General features: G+C 42.9%; 1 protein-coding gene across 3 annotated transcripts in view; it reads left to right on the top strand.

The window, feature by feature from the left end:
* akt3a (v-akt murine thymoma viral oncogene homolog 3a) overlaps positions 1–18,744 on the top strand; it is a 60,196-nt gene extending 41,452 nt beyond the window's left edge. For all 3 annotated transcript variants that reach the window (XM_055029679.1, XM_055029680.1, XM_055029681.1), the window contains 6 exons: positions 1,579–1,701; positions 2,325–2,453; positions 10,706–10,920; positions 11,822–11,909; positions 12,912–13,014; positions 13,971–18,744. In XM_055029679.1, the coding sequence (XP_054885654.1) occupies positions 1,579–1,701; positions 2,325–2,453; positions 10,706–10,920; positions 11,822–11,909; positions 12,912–13,014; positions 13,971–14,056 (744 nt within the window). In that variant the 3' untranslated portion in view covers positions 14,057–18,744. The remainder of the gene's footprint in view (positions 1–1,578; positions 1,702–2,324; positions 2,454–10,705; positions 10,921–11,821; positions 11,910–12,911; positions 13,015–13,970) is intronic.
* The last annotated feature ends 805 nt before the right edge of the window (positions 18,745–19,549 follow it).

Consider the following 19,549-nt stretch of genomic DNA (forward strand, 5'->3'; position numbering starts at 1 on the left):
TAGTGCAACTGTCACCTGCTCCCCTTCCAGTTAGTTATGCGACTCAGGCCGATGCCAGGCTTGAGCAAACACACACACAAAGAGAACACCAGCAGCGACACACACTGAGGACATTCTTACCTAGCTGGACAAATTGTGACCATGCATGCCACACGAACACATCCCCTCGCAAACCATTACAAACCTGCCACAGTCACAGCTGCCAGTGCACTGATGAAGGCCCACCTGTCGTTTCTACCCCCTCTGATGCTTTCTGTCTCTCTCACACACACACACACACACACACACTCTCATGCATAGACACGAAAGGCCTTTGAGCAAGGTGGTCTGTAAGCATCACTCCACTGTCTGTATGCAAACCTCCCTGTATAATTAATGGAAGACCTTTGGTCGCATGGGCAATTTGTACAACTTGAGTGGTATAGCAGAGCAGGTTTGTGTCGGTCCGTGTGTTAACTTGACATCTGACAACGAGGGCAAGTGTATGACTTCGAAAATAAAATTGTGCGGACTACTTTAAAACAAATATGCATTTTGGTGCCTGCAGTCAAATTATGGAATAGTTTGGATGAGGATTTGAAAACAAAAGTCCTACTTTAAACCAATTTAAATTAATTTATAAGAAAAAAAAAGATTCATACACTTTTTAACAATGAGGAGAACAATATACTGTTTGTAAGTTATAGTCTTCATTACATATGTGGCCATGAGAGCAAAAGATTTATTTTGTAATTGTTGAGAAATGGGCAGGTTTTTATAAGGTTCTTCTTCTTCTTGCTCCTGTTTACTCATGTAGCTGAATTGTTACAAGACAACGTTTCCGTACATTTGTAATGTAACATGTTTTGTTGAGTGATTGATATAGTATTTAAGTTTTTACCTGTCGCTAATGTGAATTTCATGCTAACTACCCAGTTAGAAATGTATTTCTGAAACAAAAAAAAGGTTGTGTTCAACACTTATTTCCCCCATGGTATGAGGTAAGCCCACATTTGGGGGTTAAAAATTGTTGTTGGGTATAGAATTAATCTTGTTCCAACACCAGATGTGAGAGCGTAGGAAATAACGATGGAGGCCCAAGAGGATGAAGCCGGTTAGGCCGGTAATGAGTGTTGCGGCGAAGGTAGGATGGTGAAGGTGGCGGCGTTGGCTGTGGCAGCTATCGTCGCTCCGTCTTTAACTGGAATGCTGTATTGATTAAACCCGGTGATTTGGCCCTCATCGCTCCTCGCCAGCGCCATGCCAACGCAGCCCAGAGGGTAACATGGAAGAAGTATGTGCAGTACGGAGGGTAGGTGGGTTGGGAGGGGGGGGGAGCTGCTAGATGAGGCGCCAGCTGCCGGGCGCCTCCACCAACCCTCCTCCGAGACGCCAGCCCCCCCTACTATCACTCTCCCCTCCGCTATCTATCATCTCAATATGGTGCGGGCAGCCAGTTTGTGTTGTGCTAATTTCCTCCAATAAATCAGTAATTATTGCTGTGCCGTCCCTGCTGTCTCCCCCCCCCACTTACCCTTTTTTTTCCTTCTTTTTTTGCTTACTCTCACCCCTCTCTCTCCCTCTCTCCTTCTCCTGCAGCTGTTTTTCCATTTGTCCAGAGAGCGAGTGTTCTCCGAGGAGCGCACGCGCTTCTACGGCGCCGAGATCGTCTCAGCTCTCAACTACCTGCATTCAGCCAAGATTGTGTACCGGGACCTCAAGGTAAACACAGCCAAAGGAGTAAGAAGGGGAGGCTGGAGGGGGCACTTTTTTTCCCCTTTTACAGCTCCACAGTTGTGTGTCTTTCGTTTATTTAGGTTTTATTTGTCCAGGTTGAGACAAGTGGCTCAGAATCGGTTGTAATTAAAAAGTGGGACAGAAACCGACACAAAGCAGAGAAGAAGGGGGTGGGGAGGTGGGCTGCTGATGCCACAGAGGTAGAGAGGTAGATTGCTCCGTCTGAGCGCCTGCCTGGCAGCCTTGGCCTCAGACCCACTGACAGCAGCCAAGAAAAAATAGAAAAAAAAGAAAGAGAAAAGGCAGACGCAGAGTGAGACAAACACTTCAGCCATTAAAATTAAAAGGTTGAGTGGATCCACAACATGCCTGAAGTTTATTTCCCTCATTTGTTCAGAGCTGTGTGTTTTGAGTGCGCCTGCTACTCAAAACACACTGCTGGTGTTTACGTGTCTGCCTCTGCTGTCCTGCTTTGGAGAGGTTAAATCTTGGCGTCACTGTCCACACAGTTGTCCTTGATCTGTCAACAAAGCCCTTCACTGTAGGTACTGTGGTGCTTCTCAGTGATGGATAATGACAATCACTTGTGTCTTTTGTTTTGGGTCCAGTTGGAAAACCTGATGCTGGATAAAGATGGTCATATAAAAATCACAGATTTTGGACTCTGCAAGGAGGGCATCACTGATGCTGCTACAATGAAGACCTTCTGTGGAACTCCAGAGTACCTCGCTCCAGAGGTAACACTTTATGCTAATTGTTTGTGTAGCTTTATTCGTTTTTTGGTTTCTGAACCTCTCAGTGTCTTTATTTAAATCTTTGCACTACTTTATTATTTTCTAACTTTAACATTCCTGTGTTGAGTCTTCCTGTTTATCTGATTTGTGTCCTAATCGTACGCCTCTGAATGCAGTTGACAAAATATTAGGTGAAAAGATCTACCAGAACTGTAAAAATCTCCTTTTGGAATCAAAACAAGCAACTTTTTTTTTTTGCTAAATGGATTCAAGGCAATTTTGGTGCCTAGATTTTGAAGTATCTTCCATATTTACTGGTCCCTGGTAAAGATGCCCTATTGCAGAGGGCATGCTGTTAAAGGCATATGTATGTATTCAGAAGAAATGGCCTAAACTCAACCTAGACCTGCTAATCTACCATCCAAAGTCTGATGGATAATAAGATAGAGAAATTCTCTGTGTCGTTTTTTTAGTGTCTAGGATTATACTACTGCAATAATAAATGACTTGATTCATGTCTTCTTTTCATATTTATTGAGAAAGGTCTTGAATGTAACGTCCAAACTTCCAGTTTTGGGTCGTTTTTACATTTTGGACCAGCTAAGGATGGACCAGAAACAATCTGAAAATATAGGCAAAGATTTATTTAGCACATTTTAAGCAACAAAGCAGATCAAAGTGCTTGTAGTACAGAAGCCTTGAATGAAATTGCAATTTTTTAGAGATTCATTGTGTCACTGTTCACAGAAATAGTGAAACAAACATGCATGTGATAATGATAAATTCATCATCAAATGAATTTTCATTTGATAATCTAGATTATATGCAGCCAGAGTAACACTAGCTATAACATTTTATTTTGTTACACATTGACTGAAGTCAATGTTAGCATGACAAGTTGATATTAGCTGTTATCTGCTCTGGTAGCTAGCCCGCTTAATAGAAATCGTCATTGGAGTATCAATGTTTGCAATATCACAATGGCAAAGAACTGCTTAAATATAATAACATGTTATATGTGGAAGCACCATGCATGCACATTCTGCTTGTCAATGATATATTTAACCCGTTGCATAGACTATCACTGCCTTTGACGCCCGTACCTGATGAATGTTTTTAGTGGGTGTGATGCTGGGTGAAATTGTGATGAATCAAAAGAAAGAAAGAGTCACAAAATGGAGGTGAATCATACTTGATATTCAGTAATGCGGTCAGAATTATAGTTTTTCTTGATATGGTGCCGCCTTGTTGCTTATCAGGACAACATAGTTTCTACAGAAATGTGTTAATCTAATGAGATTGATAGCTGATGCTCCTTCGGTTTACACACGGTGACTGTTTGCATTTTTCATAGGTCCTCTGTGAAACAGCTTGCCAACCAGCTGGTGGCATGGGAACTGTAGTTTTAAAGTGGCTTTACTTAGATGGGTGGGGCTCCTTTAGTTTTCCAGCTTTGCTACTGGTAACAACCAAATAGCTTTTTTATTTTTTTCTGTCTGTATGTGTAGAACATCAAAGCATTTTCACAGTCAGCTGACCGGCAGTGCTCAGCAACAGGTGGGTGAGACGTAGACGTAGCCCAGGATGAGCTACGTCTGTTTAAATAATCAAGATGAGCCACAGATGAGATAACATGAGCTGCATATGAAAAGTTGAATAACAGACGTGACATGAAGTGCGGTTGTAACACGTTAGTTGAACGCGGTGACTAAGAAGTGATGAATTTCTTTCTAACTTTGACAGCACCCACCCTCTGTGTAGCTTTAATCAGCTGATGAGTGACACCATCGTCAGGGGTCTGTTCCGTAAAGCGAGCAGCTTGACTGAGGCCTGGTACGACATCAAAGCATCTGTGGCGTCCAGAGGCGGCCCGTCCATTAGGCGCCGTCTCTCCACCAATACGGTGGAGAGACGCCGGGGGAACTCGTGTCGCCCGCCGCACAGCGCCTGTTTATCTATCAGCAGCCCCGTCTGATCAGCTTAACTGATACTTTGATAAACAAGTTATAGGGTGGAAATAACTAGTTACATTTACATGAGTTACTTTTTGGAAAAACATCACTTTTTTTACTAATCTGTACTTTTTACTTTTAATTGAGTAACTTCTTTTCTTCTTTTTTATGACGTATCACTACTCTTGAGTCGGCCTAGCATGATAACAAATTTAGCTGGACGATACATTGGCCCAGAACTTATTGTGATAAATGATAATATCGTAATATTGTAATGAGACCATTATCTTTACAATAATGAAAGAGCACATCCTCAAAGGCCAGTAAACTGTAAACACTAGTGACCATTTAACAGTGGAAGTGGAAGCCCTTTTAAAAGAAAACATAAATAATTGTGAAGTCTCTGTAAACGAAATTATCCTTTAAAAAATGGCTAGTCGAGACAAAAGCACCAGACTGAAGACTTTTGTGATCCAGTTTTTGGTAGGAAGAGAGAAAAAGGATAAATAAACGTCAATGGAAATTGCTGAGCTCGTTTTAATGTGTCAGACGATCAGTCGATTTATTACTTATCGCTACAGGAATACTCCTAAGAAAAAAGTTTTCCGTTGCACAATTTTAGTTTGAAATGATGTCATTTATATATGAATTATTTTCATTCTGACTTTTAAAATACCAAAGACAAGCCATCTGGTGTAATTTTTAAAATATTTAATGATGTTTGATCGTCCGTTAACAAAATGGTTTTTTTACTCCAGTCATTTCTTGGACAGCTACTTTTTTAGATGCACTTGTGTAAAGATATGCTGAAGTTGGGATGCTCTTACTTGAATACAGTTTTTGGGTACACACTGATTTCCGGTGGCTCTCACAAACACACATTGTGTTTCCTTTTGTGAGTATGTTTGAATTCGTATTTCTCAGGCTTCAGAATATCAGGGTGAGGAGTAAATATGCAGCTCCTCAGTGTGAATGAGGGTGTTGCTGGTTGAACTGGAAAAGGACACACGAACGCGCACCGAAACAGCCACACTCTTGTACTCCTTTTTCTTCTTCTTCTGCTGCCGTACGCTGCCCAGCCGTCAGCGCTGCCTCAACGGGAGGCCAGCGGATCAACTGGCGAGATGGATGCCGGGGACTGTAGGTGGTGGAGCGATGGAGATGTGGATGTAAAGACAGGAGGAGAAAAGAGGCAGAGTGTAGATCCCACTCAAAAAAAAAAAAAAGTATGGAGGACAATTTGGCGCAGCATTTTGTGCCTTTTTTTGTAGTCCCTTCCTTTGTGTGCCAAAAGCTGATTGGAGGCTGTTGGTTATTTTTTCACAGGATGTGCGTCTCTGCGTGCATTTATGTGTGTGTGTGTGTATGTCAGTGCTGTGGAAAGTGCGGGCTAAAGCGAGGCAGATGGCGGCAGATGGGCGAGGTTGGAGGAAGGTGCTCGGAAAAAAAAAAAAAAGAAGGAAAAAAAAAAACCCTGGAAATCTACACCACCGCCACTCGCCCGCCCGCCCGCACACTCTGCTCGCCCGCGTGTAAAAATAACACGGTTCGCTTGAAGCCAAGTTACAGAGATGCAAAGTAGCCGGGATTAAAAAGAGGAAGGGGGGCTCAGAGAGGGGGTGAGGTGGGGGCCTGGAGGAAGACGAGAAAATATTTCAGGGTTACAGGAGTGGAAGTCGGATGGTTCCTGCTTTTTTTTTGCTATCTGTGGAAAGGGGCAGATGAGGAGTGAAGGAAGACCGACTCACTGCACCACTGAAGACGCTAAGCGTCAGCTCGAGGTGTTGTTGTTTCAAGGACGGCCACAGTAAATAATAAAAAAAGAAAGAACAATGTCAACGTGAGAATAATGAACAGAGAGATGGGACACGTGGGGAGTGTTTTCTCTGCTCTTTCCTCCATGTTTTCTGTGTTTGACACATTTCTTTGTGGCAGTTTTGTAAGTGTTAAAAGGGGGTGGATCTGGTCCTTTTCCATTCCTGGGTGTGCGTTTCTCTTTTATTTTGGTGCGCCATATATGTGACCTTTCTACTGTAAATGTTTTACAAACATAGCGCCGCACTCAGCTGTTAGCGGAACATTTGAGAAATGCTAGCAGATTGTCAGGGTAAACCCGTTTCCAAATAATGACACTGTGCAGAGAGAAGGTCTGTGTCTGACATCAGCAATATGGGATTGTATCGCCACAGTATATGAGGTGTGTGTATGTGGAAGAGTGTGTGTGTGCTCCCCTGCTGGCTATGTGTGCTGGTGCAGCCACAGGCATTGTGTGCCTGTCCTGTCCCGTGTAGTCATGCCCGCTTTGCCAAAGGCCCCCCCCGTCCGGCAGACAGCAGCTAGCTGCCACATGGCGGCCCCGGTGGGGACCGGGTCGGGACCTTCTCCCTCTCTGCTGCTTTTCATCTCAGCTCCATCTTTCCTGCTGATGGTTTAAATTGTCCCTAACTCATATTGTCCCATTTATTTGTCAGCTCTCGCGCTAAATTGTACACACACACACACGCGCGCGCACACAACCCGATGCCTCGGCGCCTGGGGCTGTAGGGCAGCATTCTGGCTCTGTGTGGATTAATCTGCTCCCTGCCTGCAGCCGAGCTGCCACCACCTCCTTCAGTCATGGGTCAGCCTAAAACACACAGCTACATGCACATGCGTGTAGCTGTGCACGCAAAAAAAAAAAAAAAAAAAAGTAAAAAATTCACTCCCATTGAACTTTTCTTTGCAGTTTGTCACGCCGCAACTGCAAAGTTCGGTGTGTTTTATGTGGTACTAGTAGTGCATGTTTGATAGGAAAGTGAGGCATAGTTCACTCTTATTTGTGTGCGTGTGTGTGCATGTATTCATTTCAAAAATACTTTATTTATCCCAAAGGGACAAAATGTTGTCATAACTTACATCATCCAAATATTTTCAGTCGTTTTCCAGTAGCTGTCAGTCTCGCAACAAATCGAAAGAGGTTTCTGACAGAAGACTGCTGCTGTGCGACTCATGACTTCATGACATGCTAATGGTTTAATATTTGGCATGCGGAGGCTATTCTCCTCCCAGAGTACTGCTAATCTTCCTCATATGGAATTCCTTCTCACTCCAACATCCATAAAATAAAGCCAGTGCAACTAACTGGCTCCACATGCAAGAAAATTAGTAAACAAAGTTCATTTGTGTCAGTATAAGTTGAGCTTTTTTGAGATTTGTTGATGTGATGGAGACTGAGGAGCTTATCAGAAAGGTCTGGGAGGAATTTGGGAAGAGTAACTCATTGTGAACCTACTTGTCCATGTAATCTGAGAGGCAGCGCAAGGAGAGCATTTGTCAAAGAAGCAGCCAAGAGGTCAGCGGTGACTCTGGAGGAGCTGCAGAGATCCACAGATCAGTAACAGAGCTTAGCTGTGCACTTTAACAGATGTGGCAGGAATAAAGCCATCGCTGGGAGATGGACAATAGAAGTTGTGTTAAAGGTTTGCTGTAGAGGAAAACTGTTCATTTCCGCTCAGGTGGAACTAAAACTCAACTTTTAGTTTTTTGGGTTTTTTTTTTTACCAGGTTTTCGTACGAAAATACATGATGGTGGTGGCAGCATCATGAAAGGAAAGCTGACTAGAGTTGATGCAACAAACAACAATTTATGCTTTTTATTTTGAATTAATTTTTTTTTCAAATTATATTATATCATGTGGGGGAAAGAAATCGACTAAACGCCTTGGCGAGTGAAAAACTGATTTATTTACATCTCTGTACTATTTCTTTATGCAAAAGATGCAACATACAGTTCAGAGTAGATTAGCACCAAAAGCAGTCCCCCACTCCTCCCAAGCTGCTCTGAATTTCATAAACTGCAGCCCTCTGTGTGTGTATGCGTGTGTGTGCACTGAAACAACACCAAACATCTCCCAGTTTGCTTCACTCTCCAAACTTTATGAATTTGATGAGGATGGATAAATATTCCATCTGCCGTGTATGAGTGTGTGTCTGACAGTCTCCCAGCAGTCTAAGCCGATGTTATCCCTCCAGCCGTACCAGTCAGAAGTGTGTATCTGGAGCTGGCGGCGCGCTTCATTCCCTCAGCTCTTCCCTGCAGCTGCCAACTGGGTGACCAGCTTGATTCACACGCGAACATATTCACACATTAAAAAAAAATAAATTAAAAAATTAAAATCTCTCTCGTAACTCTTCCACGCGCCTCGCAGGAGAAGTAAGACCACTTCAGCTGGTTTCTCACATTCTGTCACATGTATTGTATTGGGGGTTTATTTTATAGGGCCATATGAAGCAGAACATAAGAAGGAAGAAAAAAAATCATTGTCGCAAGAAATGAAGAGGTTCGGTTTGTTGCAACAAACATGGGGGCTTTTTGACCTGCATGTAAAAAAAAATAAAAGCTACATGTGTGGCAGGAAACCATCAGTGCACACAACCCAGAGGAAACGATAACAGTACAGCATGGTGGTGGCAGCGTCATGCTATGAGAAATGGGAAGAATTTCTCCTTCAGGAACAGCTTAACTGTTCAAAGTTGATGGCAACACGGTGGAGCTAAATACAGGGAAACACAGCTACAACAGAATGGTTTAGATTGAACCGTTTTCCCGTGTTTGAGTGGTCCAGTCAAAGTAGAGAACCCAAATCAAATTTGTGACAGCAAAACAAATTCATCTTCGTTTGAGCTGGATCTGTTCCACAAAGAAAAAAAAAGCTAAACTACTGAAAGAAAGGAGCTCATTTGAAACGGGTCAGTACTTGTGTAAACAATGGGTTTCATTATGATCATGAAATAACAATTAACCACTTTGGGAATTGATCCTGAGGTCAAAAAAATGACAATGAAGCCCAAAAGTTTCAACTACTAATCTTTAGACTTTTTTTTGTTTGTTATAAAATTCAACGACACAAACGTCGTTCTGTAAAATAAATTTTAAAGATGAAAATGTATTTTCCATTCATTTCTACTGAGATCTCTGTAAAAACTAGTGTTTGTGCCTGAAAGCGATGCTCCCACTTGTTCACCTTCTCGAATCAGAGCAGATTTAAATCAGATTATGTTTGGGGCGCCGCTCATATAGACGTGTCTGTCCTCTGATCAGTGTGTGCATTGGTGTGTGTGTGTGTGTGTGTATACGTTTCTATATTTGCAACGGCGGTCCTTCCTGTCTCCTGCTCCCTGCTGGCGGTGCTTCGGCGTGCGCCGCAGTTCTGAATCTCCTCCTGTTGTGACATCTTCGGCGTAATTGTCTGCTGTAATTGAGAATTGTCGCGTTCTGAACAGGTTTTCTGTGAGTGTGTTTGTGAATGTTTGCGTCCTTGTGTCTGACTGGTCCATTAACAGTGAGTGAGATGTTATTATTATTGGCGTGATGAACAGCATATGCTGTTCTGGCGTCTCTCCAGCTCTGTCTGTCCGTCTGTCTGTCTGTAACACGCGCTCAGGCACAACACGTACACTCATCATGGTAATAAGCTTATTATGGTAATGAGGAAGTCGATGGCACCTGAGTTACCTCTGTTCTCGATGAAAGAGGAGGGAAGACGTGAAACTGCCCAGATAAAGACTTTCATGTAGCGATGACTTTCTCCCCCGCACGTCTTTTTCCTCAGCAGATCTTACGATTCAGCAGCACCTGCGCTGCCCAGCTTAGAGGTCAGAACAGCCTTGACTCCGGCTGAGGGCCGTCCCCACGTTTTCCCCATCCAGGATTCTTCCTGTCTGTCGCTGCCAGGAGGGTCCGGTGGTCCAGGGAGAGCTGGCAGCTTCCTTACTGTAACACAGACCTCTGAGGAACCGTACGCCGCAAAAACACTAAATCTTCCCAAGTATTTTGTCGTATTTCTAGTGTGAATATGTTAGTGCACTAGAAATAGCGGCAAAACTAACTTACAAGTAACTTTTCAGCAAGGCAGAAGAGCTTGTTTTAAGTCGGTAATTCTTCAACTGCTAGTTATAAATGAAATAATGACAATGCAATTAGAACTTTTGCATCAGTATTAAAGAACTATTGACTGAAAACAAGCTCCTGTATCTTGATCAAAAGTTATGTGCACTAGGAGCTAGACCAAAACTGGATTTTGTGTTTTTACAGTGTATGCACCTCGTGATGTTTGCTCACTTCCAACTCCAAAACAACTTTTCGGCTTTTATTTCTCCTCGGAAGCATTTCGACATGCTTCTTCTCCCACTCCACCCCAGTCGGCATCATCCCAAAACAAAAACAAAAAAAAGCCTAAACGCAGGCGTCCATTAAAACGAACGGTCCCTCTTAGAAACTGTGCCTTTCTGTCCCTCTGCCCCTCCGTCCGCCGCCGTCCTCAGGTCCTGGAGGACAACGACTACGGCCGCGCCGTGGACTGGTGGGGGCTGGGCGTGGTGACGTACGAGATGATGTGCGGCCGGCTGCCGTTCTACAACCAGGACCACGAGAAGCTGTTCGAGCTCATCCTCATGGAGGACATCAAGTTCCCACGCACGCTGTCGGCCGACGCCAAGTCGCTGCTGTCCGGCCTGCTCATCAAAGACCCGAACAAAAGGTGTGGCTCGCTGGTCAGAAGGTTCTGCTAAAGCAGCTGTCTCTGTATCAGTGTCTTTAAAGTGGATCACAATTTAACTGTATCACAAAAAAGTTCTGTACTTTTTATGGCAGTAGAATAATCTCACAGTGAAATGTTTAGAAAAATCCAAACTTATTGAGTATTTGTGGTCTAGTTTTCAGTCCAAAATCTCAGTACACTTCAAATAAAACAAAAGTAACTTACAAGTTACAGCAGGATATAGGTGTTTGTTTTTTGTAATTTCTTAAGAGCACTAGTTCCACTGGTGGATTATCTCACTTATTATAAGATTTTGTGCCATAATATAAGGGAAAATCTGCCAGTGAAACAAGTACTTTAAAAAAAAAAATCAATATTAAGGAACTATTGACTTAAAACCAGCTACTAAATTACTGAATTTATTTTATTCCAAGTGTCCTAATATATGTGCACTAAAAACAAAATATGAATACATTTAATTAAAATATAATCAGGGTGGAAAAGAAACGCATCCACAGCGTCATAGATTCTCTGCTCTTCTTATAAGTGGACTTGAGGTGGTTTCTACTCCTTCATCCTTGGTTTCATGCTCTTCAAGTCTCAGTCTGGTCTGACCAGAGCACATAGTTCCAGTTAAAGTCCAGGGACTTTAGCAAAATCCACACGTTTATGTTCGTGATGGTAACAGAAAATCTTTCTCTTCTGACGTCACTTCACCAGAGTCTCGAGTTTCTGTTTATAATGAAGCTTTTCAGTCATTAGCGCAGGTTTTTGCGCCCTCCGGTTTGGATTCTTCATCTCCAGGCAGACGCGGCTGTGTTTTACTTTATCGTTTTAGTAAAAATGAAGCGCTCTGCTAATCCCAGCTTTTGTTTTTTTGTTTCCCTCTTCCCTGCGCCAGGCTCGGGGGCGGACCGGAAGACGCTAAGGAAATAATGAGGCACAGTTTCTTCTCTGGCGTCGACTGGCAGGATGTTTACGACAAAAAGGTACATCACGGTAAAAACTGCGTGGCTTACTTTAGCGGCGGTGGCTTTCTCCGAAGCATAACAGCATCCACCTTTTTTTTATGCGAGAGATTTATTGAACCACTTGCCCGTAAATTCTGCACAGAGGTCAAGATTGCGCGACAGTTGTCATGCAGCAGATCTATAGGAGGAGCCGACAGGCAGCTGTTTAAAACAGTCAGTGTCACAGAGGTGTGACTTTGTCTCCTAAGAATCAGTGTTTGCTCACACACTACTGAGTGAGACTTGTGTCCCGTGAGGAAGCACCTGCGGCGTCTTACGCAGGTGTTGAGCTTCCTGCTCACTCCTCCCTCTGTTTTTCTCCTCCTTTCCTTCTCCTTTGTGTGTTTTTTTTTATCTTTTTTTTTGTATACGTGAAGCATTTCATACTCACTCAATGACACAAACACCTAATGTGAGGTTGGAGAGCAACAAAACGACGTGGTGTTTTGACAACACACAAAAACTAAATCAGAAACTATAAGGATTAATACAATACTTAGTTTTATTTAGACCTGTGCAGTTAGACATTTATATGAAAATGTATTTGCTTCCAGAGTCACAAAAATTGTGATCAACAACAACAAAAAATATCAACACTTTTTGCCCAAACTGCATATTGGTGAAGTTTGAGGGAACGTAATATTTACGTGATCAACAGATTTTAAGGCAAAAAAAAAAAGTCCTACCTAACCCATAACTGGTTAAATTTGCATTTAATTGGACTCAGGACATAAGCGCTGATTAAATACCATTGATTAATTTGACAAGTGTTCAGACCAGAACCTTTGCATTTGCTCTTTTCTGTTACGCCTGCAAGTCCGACGCACAAGCGACAAAATCAAGAAGCCCGGTGCTTTTGTCGAGAACGACTAAAAACCAGCCGACATGTCTGATCGTCAACGCCACGATCTAAAACCGACAGCCGTCGTCGTCTCTGCTGCGCCTGTGGAGCACTGATCCAATGTCTCCTCTGTGTCCCAGCTCGTCCCTCCCTTCAAGCCTCAGGTGACGTCGGAGACGGACACCAGGTACTTCGACGAGGAGTTCACAGTTCAGACCATCACAATCACTCCACCAGAGAAATGTGAGTCCCTTCCATGTTTTCTGATCCCCCCCAGGTGCACACGAATGTCCCGTGTCGTCTGAGACAAGGTGTCTAAGAAAAAAACAAAACAGTATTTCCTGTTTTCGAAATAACTGCATGAAGAAATAATCAGCGTCTCCGTTAGTCCTCCGGCCACTAGCACTTTTTTGCACACTTTTAAGAACATGCTGCTGTTTTCAGTGTGTTCTGCACTGAATTATGCATGAGTGACACAACACTGCAGGAGTTCCCCGCATCAGATGCACGCTGTTAATTGAATTGTTCTCAGTTTACTTCTTCAACACTAAAACAAAGCCGAATATTATCACTGTCTTCAAAAAAAAAAACATCTTAGAATTTGTTTCATATTTTGTCATGTTACAGCACATGAATCTAGATGTGTTTTATTGAGATTTCATCCGGTAAACCAACACAACTTGGTGGATATTTGTTACAAGGAAATAAAAACTCATAGATAAAACTACAAACATTCACCTTTGACTCGGACTGTGCGAAACATTCATTTTTCAGACTTGCCATGGATTTCTAAATAGGTCTGGACTTTGTTCCATTCTAACGCATGATCCAAGACAATTCTACTGTAGCTCTGGATGCCCGCAGCATAATATCGCCACCACCGTGTCCGCTGCGGTGTTGGTGAGTTCAGGCTAAAAGCAAAGGCACACTTTTCAGATTTCCGTTTGGGGAAAACTTTGAAATCGTTATAATTTCCCTTCTGCCTTACAATTATGCACAACTTTACAACTTTGATTTAGAGCAAAATCTCAATGTATTACCTTGAAGTAGGTGGATGTGACTTGACAAAATGTGGAAATGTCATGAATACTTCAGCAGGATGTGCTGCTAAAATTCTACATATATATACATATATGTATATTAAAAGCTCAGTGCAAATATTCTTGACATTATTTACTTGTGAATCTTCCCCTCATTAGTCGATGAGGATGGAATGGACTGTCTGGACAACGAGAGGCGACCGCACTTCCCGCAGTTCTCGTACTCGGCCAGCGGGCGAGAATGAACTGTCCATCACGGTGACATTGTCACAGCTGGTCTCTGAGGCCGCCAGCGTGGGACACGAAGACCCCGCAGCTTCGGACCAACCCAGACTTGAAGGATTTTTGCCCTTTTCTCCTCCATTCCTTCTCTTCAGTCTGCTTCTTACTTACTTTATTTATTTGTTTCTCTCTCTCTCTCTCTCTTTTTTGTGAATCTCTTCAGAGGTCAAAACCTCGAGGCAAAACTAGAGTTCACTCCTGCACTCTGAACTGCGACGCACGCGATCTGTTGACTTTTTTTTTTTAACGACCCTTTAACGACGGGAGCTTCACCGGCCCCCTGCTGTGCTTTGACATCTGTTTCTCTAAAACACGTAACGTAAATAAAAGCCCAAACTCTTAAAATATTGGCCGGCGCAGTTTTCAGGTAGTGTTCGTGTCTGCGCGACACGCGCGTTCAGTTGTTGGAACCCAAACTGCCATAGCGGGTCGTAACTCAGGCTTTCGCGAACACAAACTCGGCGAGACGTTTGCGTCTGGCGACACGTGGTCGGTTCGGTGATTCCGGGTCGGACTGAGCAGCGTGGGGGTGGGGGCCACGCACTCCTTCCCTCGTGTCGTCAAGCAGGATTTGACTCAGGTGCTGCTCAGTGCAAGTCATGTTGTTGCTGCTATTTCAACCACAACGACTACAGGTACCGCTCTTCTTCTACTGCTACTACTGACATCCGGTGCTACGCCTCCAGCTGGCCGTTCAAGGCGACAGCTAAGCGCCCCAAACTATGCTCGTCCAGCTGCTACCTTTTACTCTGCTGCTCTTAAATGTCATCGACTGATGATCACCATGGGGCTTTTACTTTACTGGCAACTCAAAGCACAGCAGCCCAGGCAGATGAAGCTCTGGTTAGCTTTACTACGTCACCAACAATGCAGCGGAAATGCAAGAAGAAGAAGAAGAAGAAGAAGTGAAAGTTCGAGAAAATCAGCTGGTTTGAATGTTTTTTTCCCCTCCCCAACCGAAATGTTTTTTTGTTTCTTTCTCTTTTTGTTTTTATTTTTTTTCTTTTCTTTGAATTGACCTTAAATCTCCAAAAAGGGAAAAGCTTAACTGAAACGGTACTTTCTCAGCTTTACTGTGACTCACGGTTATCACGGCTTTGGGATCCACACAGGCTGTGAATCCAGAATGTTAGACATAGGAAAGGGACTGTTATTAGAAGCGACGAGGTGGGGAGAAACAAAAAATGCAATATGAATAATGATTTATAATGTGATCACTTAAGATGTAATGAGGTTAACAGCTTAGCTACTGTTTTCTGCAAGTTCATTAAGGCGGTTTTTAAAACGACACGGTTTGTGAGGAAGTAAACAGAAGCGGATGTGAGTTTACAAGAATCACAGCACTTGCTATAATATATATATGTTCTATTTATTGCTCTACACATTGGTTTTATATTTAACCTTTTCTATTGTTATTACATGATTAAAAAAGTATATTGTTGTTTCTTAAGATTGAGAGAAATATTGCACCTCAAGAAACAAAAATGGCTGAAGAATGTCGGAGGGAAAGCAGAAAGCCTTCCTGCTCCATTTCTTTGTTTTCATTTTTTATTTTATTTTTTCATTTTTAGGCTTTGTGTTCTGTGACCAAAATGTGACGGCCGGAGGAGACGGCACACGCCGAAGACGGTTAAGACCTGAATGTCCCCGACTCTTGATGTTGGATGTGTGTTTGGTGACGGCCCGAAGGGGGGTGGAGGGGGGTATTGAGAGAGAAAGCGGAAGTGGATCAAAGGGAGAACGAGGAAGGGTGATGTCTAAGTGTGTCAAGAAAAGAGACGAAAGAATTCAGTCGGTGTTTTAGTCTGTAAGGTGGAGATTCACTGAGAAGTCGGCGTATGACTGAAAACGGGGGGGTTTCAGATTCTGTCCAGTCAGTGAATGCACCGTACCCAAACACTAGCAGGACTTGTTGACAGTAACACTCGTCCTGTGGAAGTTGTTACAGAAAGAAGACTCATAACTGGCTGTTTTCAGGACAGGAGAGACATTTCGAGGAAATCAGAGGAAGTGTGTGAGACGTTTTCAGCTATGTGAATGAAACAGGAGGTTCTCTGGCGGTTCAGTCCTGTTGCTAATGACTTTAAAAGTCTGAAAACATCCAGGATGTGAATATTCATTCACAGTGATTAGAAGTAGGGTAGGTTTCCAACATTCACTTCTGTTTGTTGATGATCTGGTAAAGGAATTCAGATGTTATTACACTGTAACAGCAGAAACTCAATAGCCCAGCATATGTCACATTTGAACCTACATATTGTGGTTCTGAAACCAGTCCATTGTGATTTGTTTTGGAGTTCAATATTATGTCATTCGTTACTTGCTCCTTTGTGTTGGGACAAGTGTAAATTAAATTAGGAGTGTCTTATAAGTGTCGACTCTTTAAAATGAAAAGAGTCATCTTCCTCTCAGGAGCAGATTGCTGTTTTATAAATGCTAACTGGGCAAATTAGCATTAGCAAACAACAGTAAGACTGGGAACAAATATTTCAAACCCTGCCGAAGATAAATCGTTTTGTCCGAATCTGACATGGGCCACGAACCTCTACCTGAAATGCCGATGACGAGCCGACCTCTGACCCCTGCCGTCTTGGGCCCGTGCCGTCTCCTCCGGTCTGGACTCTTTGTATTTGCAATTGTTGCGCCGTCATGTCCTCCAGACCGACAAAAGGTCTTAGAAATTCCCCACGATTTCTCTGTCTCCAAACGCTGTTGGGGAAGCCTGGTGGTTTCACAAGGTCAAAAACCTCGGAGTCTAAAAGAGAGAGGAAAGAAAAAATAATCAAAGACAACCTGTTGTGTTTTTAGCATCTGGTTTACACACTGAGGGCATCAGGGGAGTTGCTCTGAGGCAGAGAAAACATTATTCCAGTATATTTATTATTTGAATGTCTTTGGATAACTTGAGTTTGTTTTCTATTTAATTTATTTGTTGTCTTTTTTTTTTTTTGTTTATTTTGTTTTGGGCCTTTAGCAGTAAGGTGAGGTTGTAGTCAGTTTTCAATTTTTTATTTTTTTGGTTCTAAAAATAAATGTTTTTTTTTTTTTCTTTGTTTAAAGGTACGTCTTACACACAACCTCTTACCTGTTTTTTCTGCTGCTCTTAAGTCCATATGCTTTACTGTTGCACTACCATTGAACTGCAAATAGCTAGCAAACCCGCTTTATGGCAGAAAGTTCAAAAAGGAAAAGAAGCAAAAAAGAAAATAAAAAATAACGGCGCTGGCCTGCATGCTGTAGTTCTCCGTCCGTCCGTCAGCCTCGAGTCAAAACGGCGCTCTGAACTCCGATGAAAAATACTCGTGTGATCGATGCGGCCTGTTCTGGTAGCCGGGGAAAGTCCAAATCCCAACCCAGCTGGCAGCCCTGACAGGCTCAAGGAAGCGCGCTCAAGTATTTGGAAGGATTTCAGCTTTGACTTGACTCAGGTCGGCGAGCAGCTGAGGAGTTCTAGCTGCGTGCGAACGCACGTCAACGCCAAAAAAACCGTTACGAGATAAAACCCACCACCACCAGAGTTCATGAAGTACGGCTCTGTAGCTTTGAACACAGCACTTTTCGCATCCCATCACTTTTGATACGATTCAGAGGAATTTGATTCAGCCCTGCTTTAAAGCAAGATTTTTAGCTTTTTTTTATGTTTTTAAAGAAAAAGAAGAAAAAGAAAAAACGACGATTTTTAACTAATAAACCAATCTCCAGATACAACCATTTGGCTAGGATTTGACAGACGTGGCTGAGGCGTGCAGCAGTCGGCCCGCGGTGGGACGGTTTAGAAACCCAAACGTTGATCGTTAATTGCACTGAAAAGTTTTTCTTCCTGTGAGCCTCCAGCTCTCCGTTTGGGTGGATTCTGGGGTCAGGCGTGAAGAACTTGACTTGAGGTGATGAAGAGTACTGATCGATACTAATCAGTGTGGGTGGGGGGCAGACGTCTCACAAAGCCAGTTTCTTCTTCCTCACGGCTTTACATGACCCCTCACCACCATCACACCATCCAACCAAACGGCGTGTGAAATCCGGGACGCCGCCATGCCGGCTCTCCGTCCTAAAGCCGCTGCCGTTTGTACCTCCCAGCGCCCAGCGACTTCAGGCGCGTCTCGGCTGCTCCGCATTCGTCTCGTTCCGTTGACATCGGCCAAAATTCGCCCGATGCTCGCCGCGCCGCTACCAAACAGGAAGCGGGCTCGCGTTTGAAACACTGAACCGAAGAGAGGAGACTTCCTTTCTGCAGCAGATTCCTTCTCCCCCTGCCCCTCCCGGTTTACCTCCGTCAACCTGAGTATTAACAGCATGAGAGTCATTTATTGAGTTTAGAAGCAGCAAACATGTATAAATACTAAAGCGCCATGTCCATTACACACTGTAGCTGAACAGTAGTGAGAGGGAAGGCCGCGTTTCCAACACAGGAAATGACAGCAGAGCGGATCAAGCAGCCTTTCTGTCCTACATGCCGTCAGGTTGCCGAGGTTTGGGCCAGAGAGGCCACAAGGATGTGAGAACAACACATTACCATCAACATGGAGCTGTTTTTTATTATTATTATTCTGTACATCCTTAGTATTTTTACACATAAGATGTATCAGATAGGGATGCACATTATTTTCCTTCTTACAGACGGCTTCAATAAAGCACTATGTCAATCTGCTGAGCTGTGAATTTCTTTCACTTGTCTTCAATGGGTGGCTTTTGTGTTTAATCAAACAAAATGTAGGGAAATTGAATTTTGTCTTTAGGTGCAAAATTGAACTGTATTTGAAATGCACAACTTTTGCAGGAAATATTTACTTTTTAAATCTTTACTTCCTGGGACTTAACAAAATCTCATTTTGTTAAGCTACCAGTTTGCGTGTGTGTTATTGCCAAAAAGGTCTGAAGGAGGGAAACATTTAGATTATTCATAAATTACTGTATATGATGAGGCATGAAGCTAATCTCATTTATTAAAAAATGAACAAAAATATCTTTTTTTGTCAGTCCAAGAGTGCAACAATACTGTTTTGGCTTTTACTTTTCTTTTACATTTATAAAGTCCCATAACTCCATATTTGACTATGTAATCAACTACATGCTCCACTTAAATACAAAGGCCAACAAATTTCAATACAAATTGCTAGCTCCCCTCTGTTTTGATATGACTCTTTGATAACTCAGCTCATGACTTCTGGGAGTTAAAGTGAAATAAATGTATGTTAAACATACAAAAAATGTGTTCCTCCTGTATAAATACAGCACTTTTATGAACCACTGGATGAGCTGCCACTGTCCATCGTTATGCTTTTTCTCTAAACGTCACATTTAAAATGGTGTTCACTTTTCGCAGTGAACACTATTTAAATACCGTTGCTGTTATGATTTTACAGCGCAAAAGCAAAAAGGGGAGGAAAATTTTGACAATGACAAATTCTGAGATCGTTTGAGGTAAAAACAATATTTGATCAATTTCACAGGTCAAC

The sequence above is a fragment of the Poeciliopsis prolifica genome, unplaced genomic scaffold (assembly GCF_027474105.1).
Source record: "Poeciliopsis prolifica strain line A6 unplaced genomic scaffold, Auburn_PproV2 SCAFFOLD005, whole genome shotgun sequence".
Classification (NCBI taxonomy): Eukaryota; Metazoa; Chordata; class Actinopteri; order Cyprinodontiformes; family Poeciliidae; genus Poeciliopsis; species Poeciliopsis prolifica.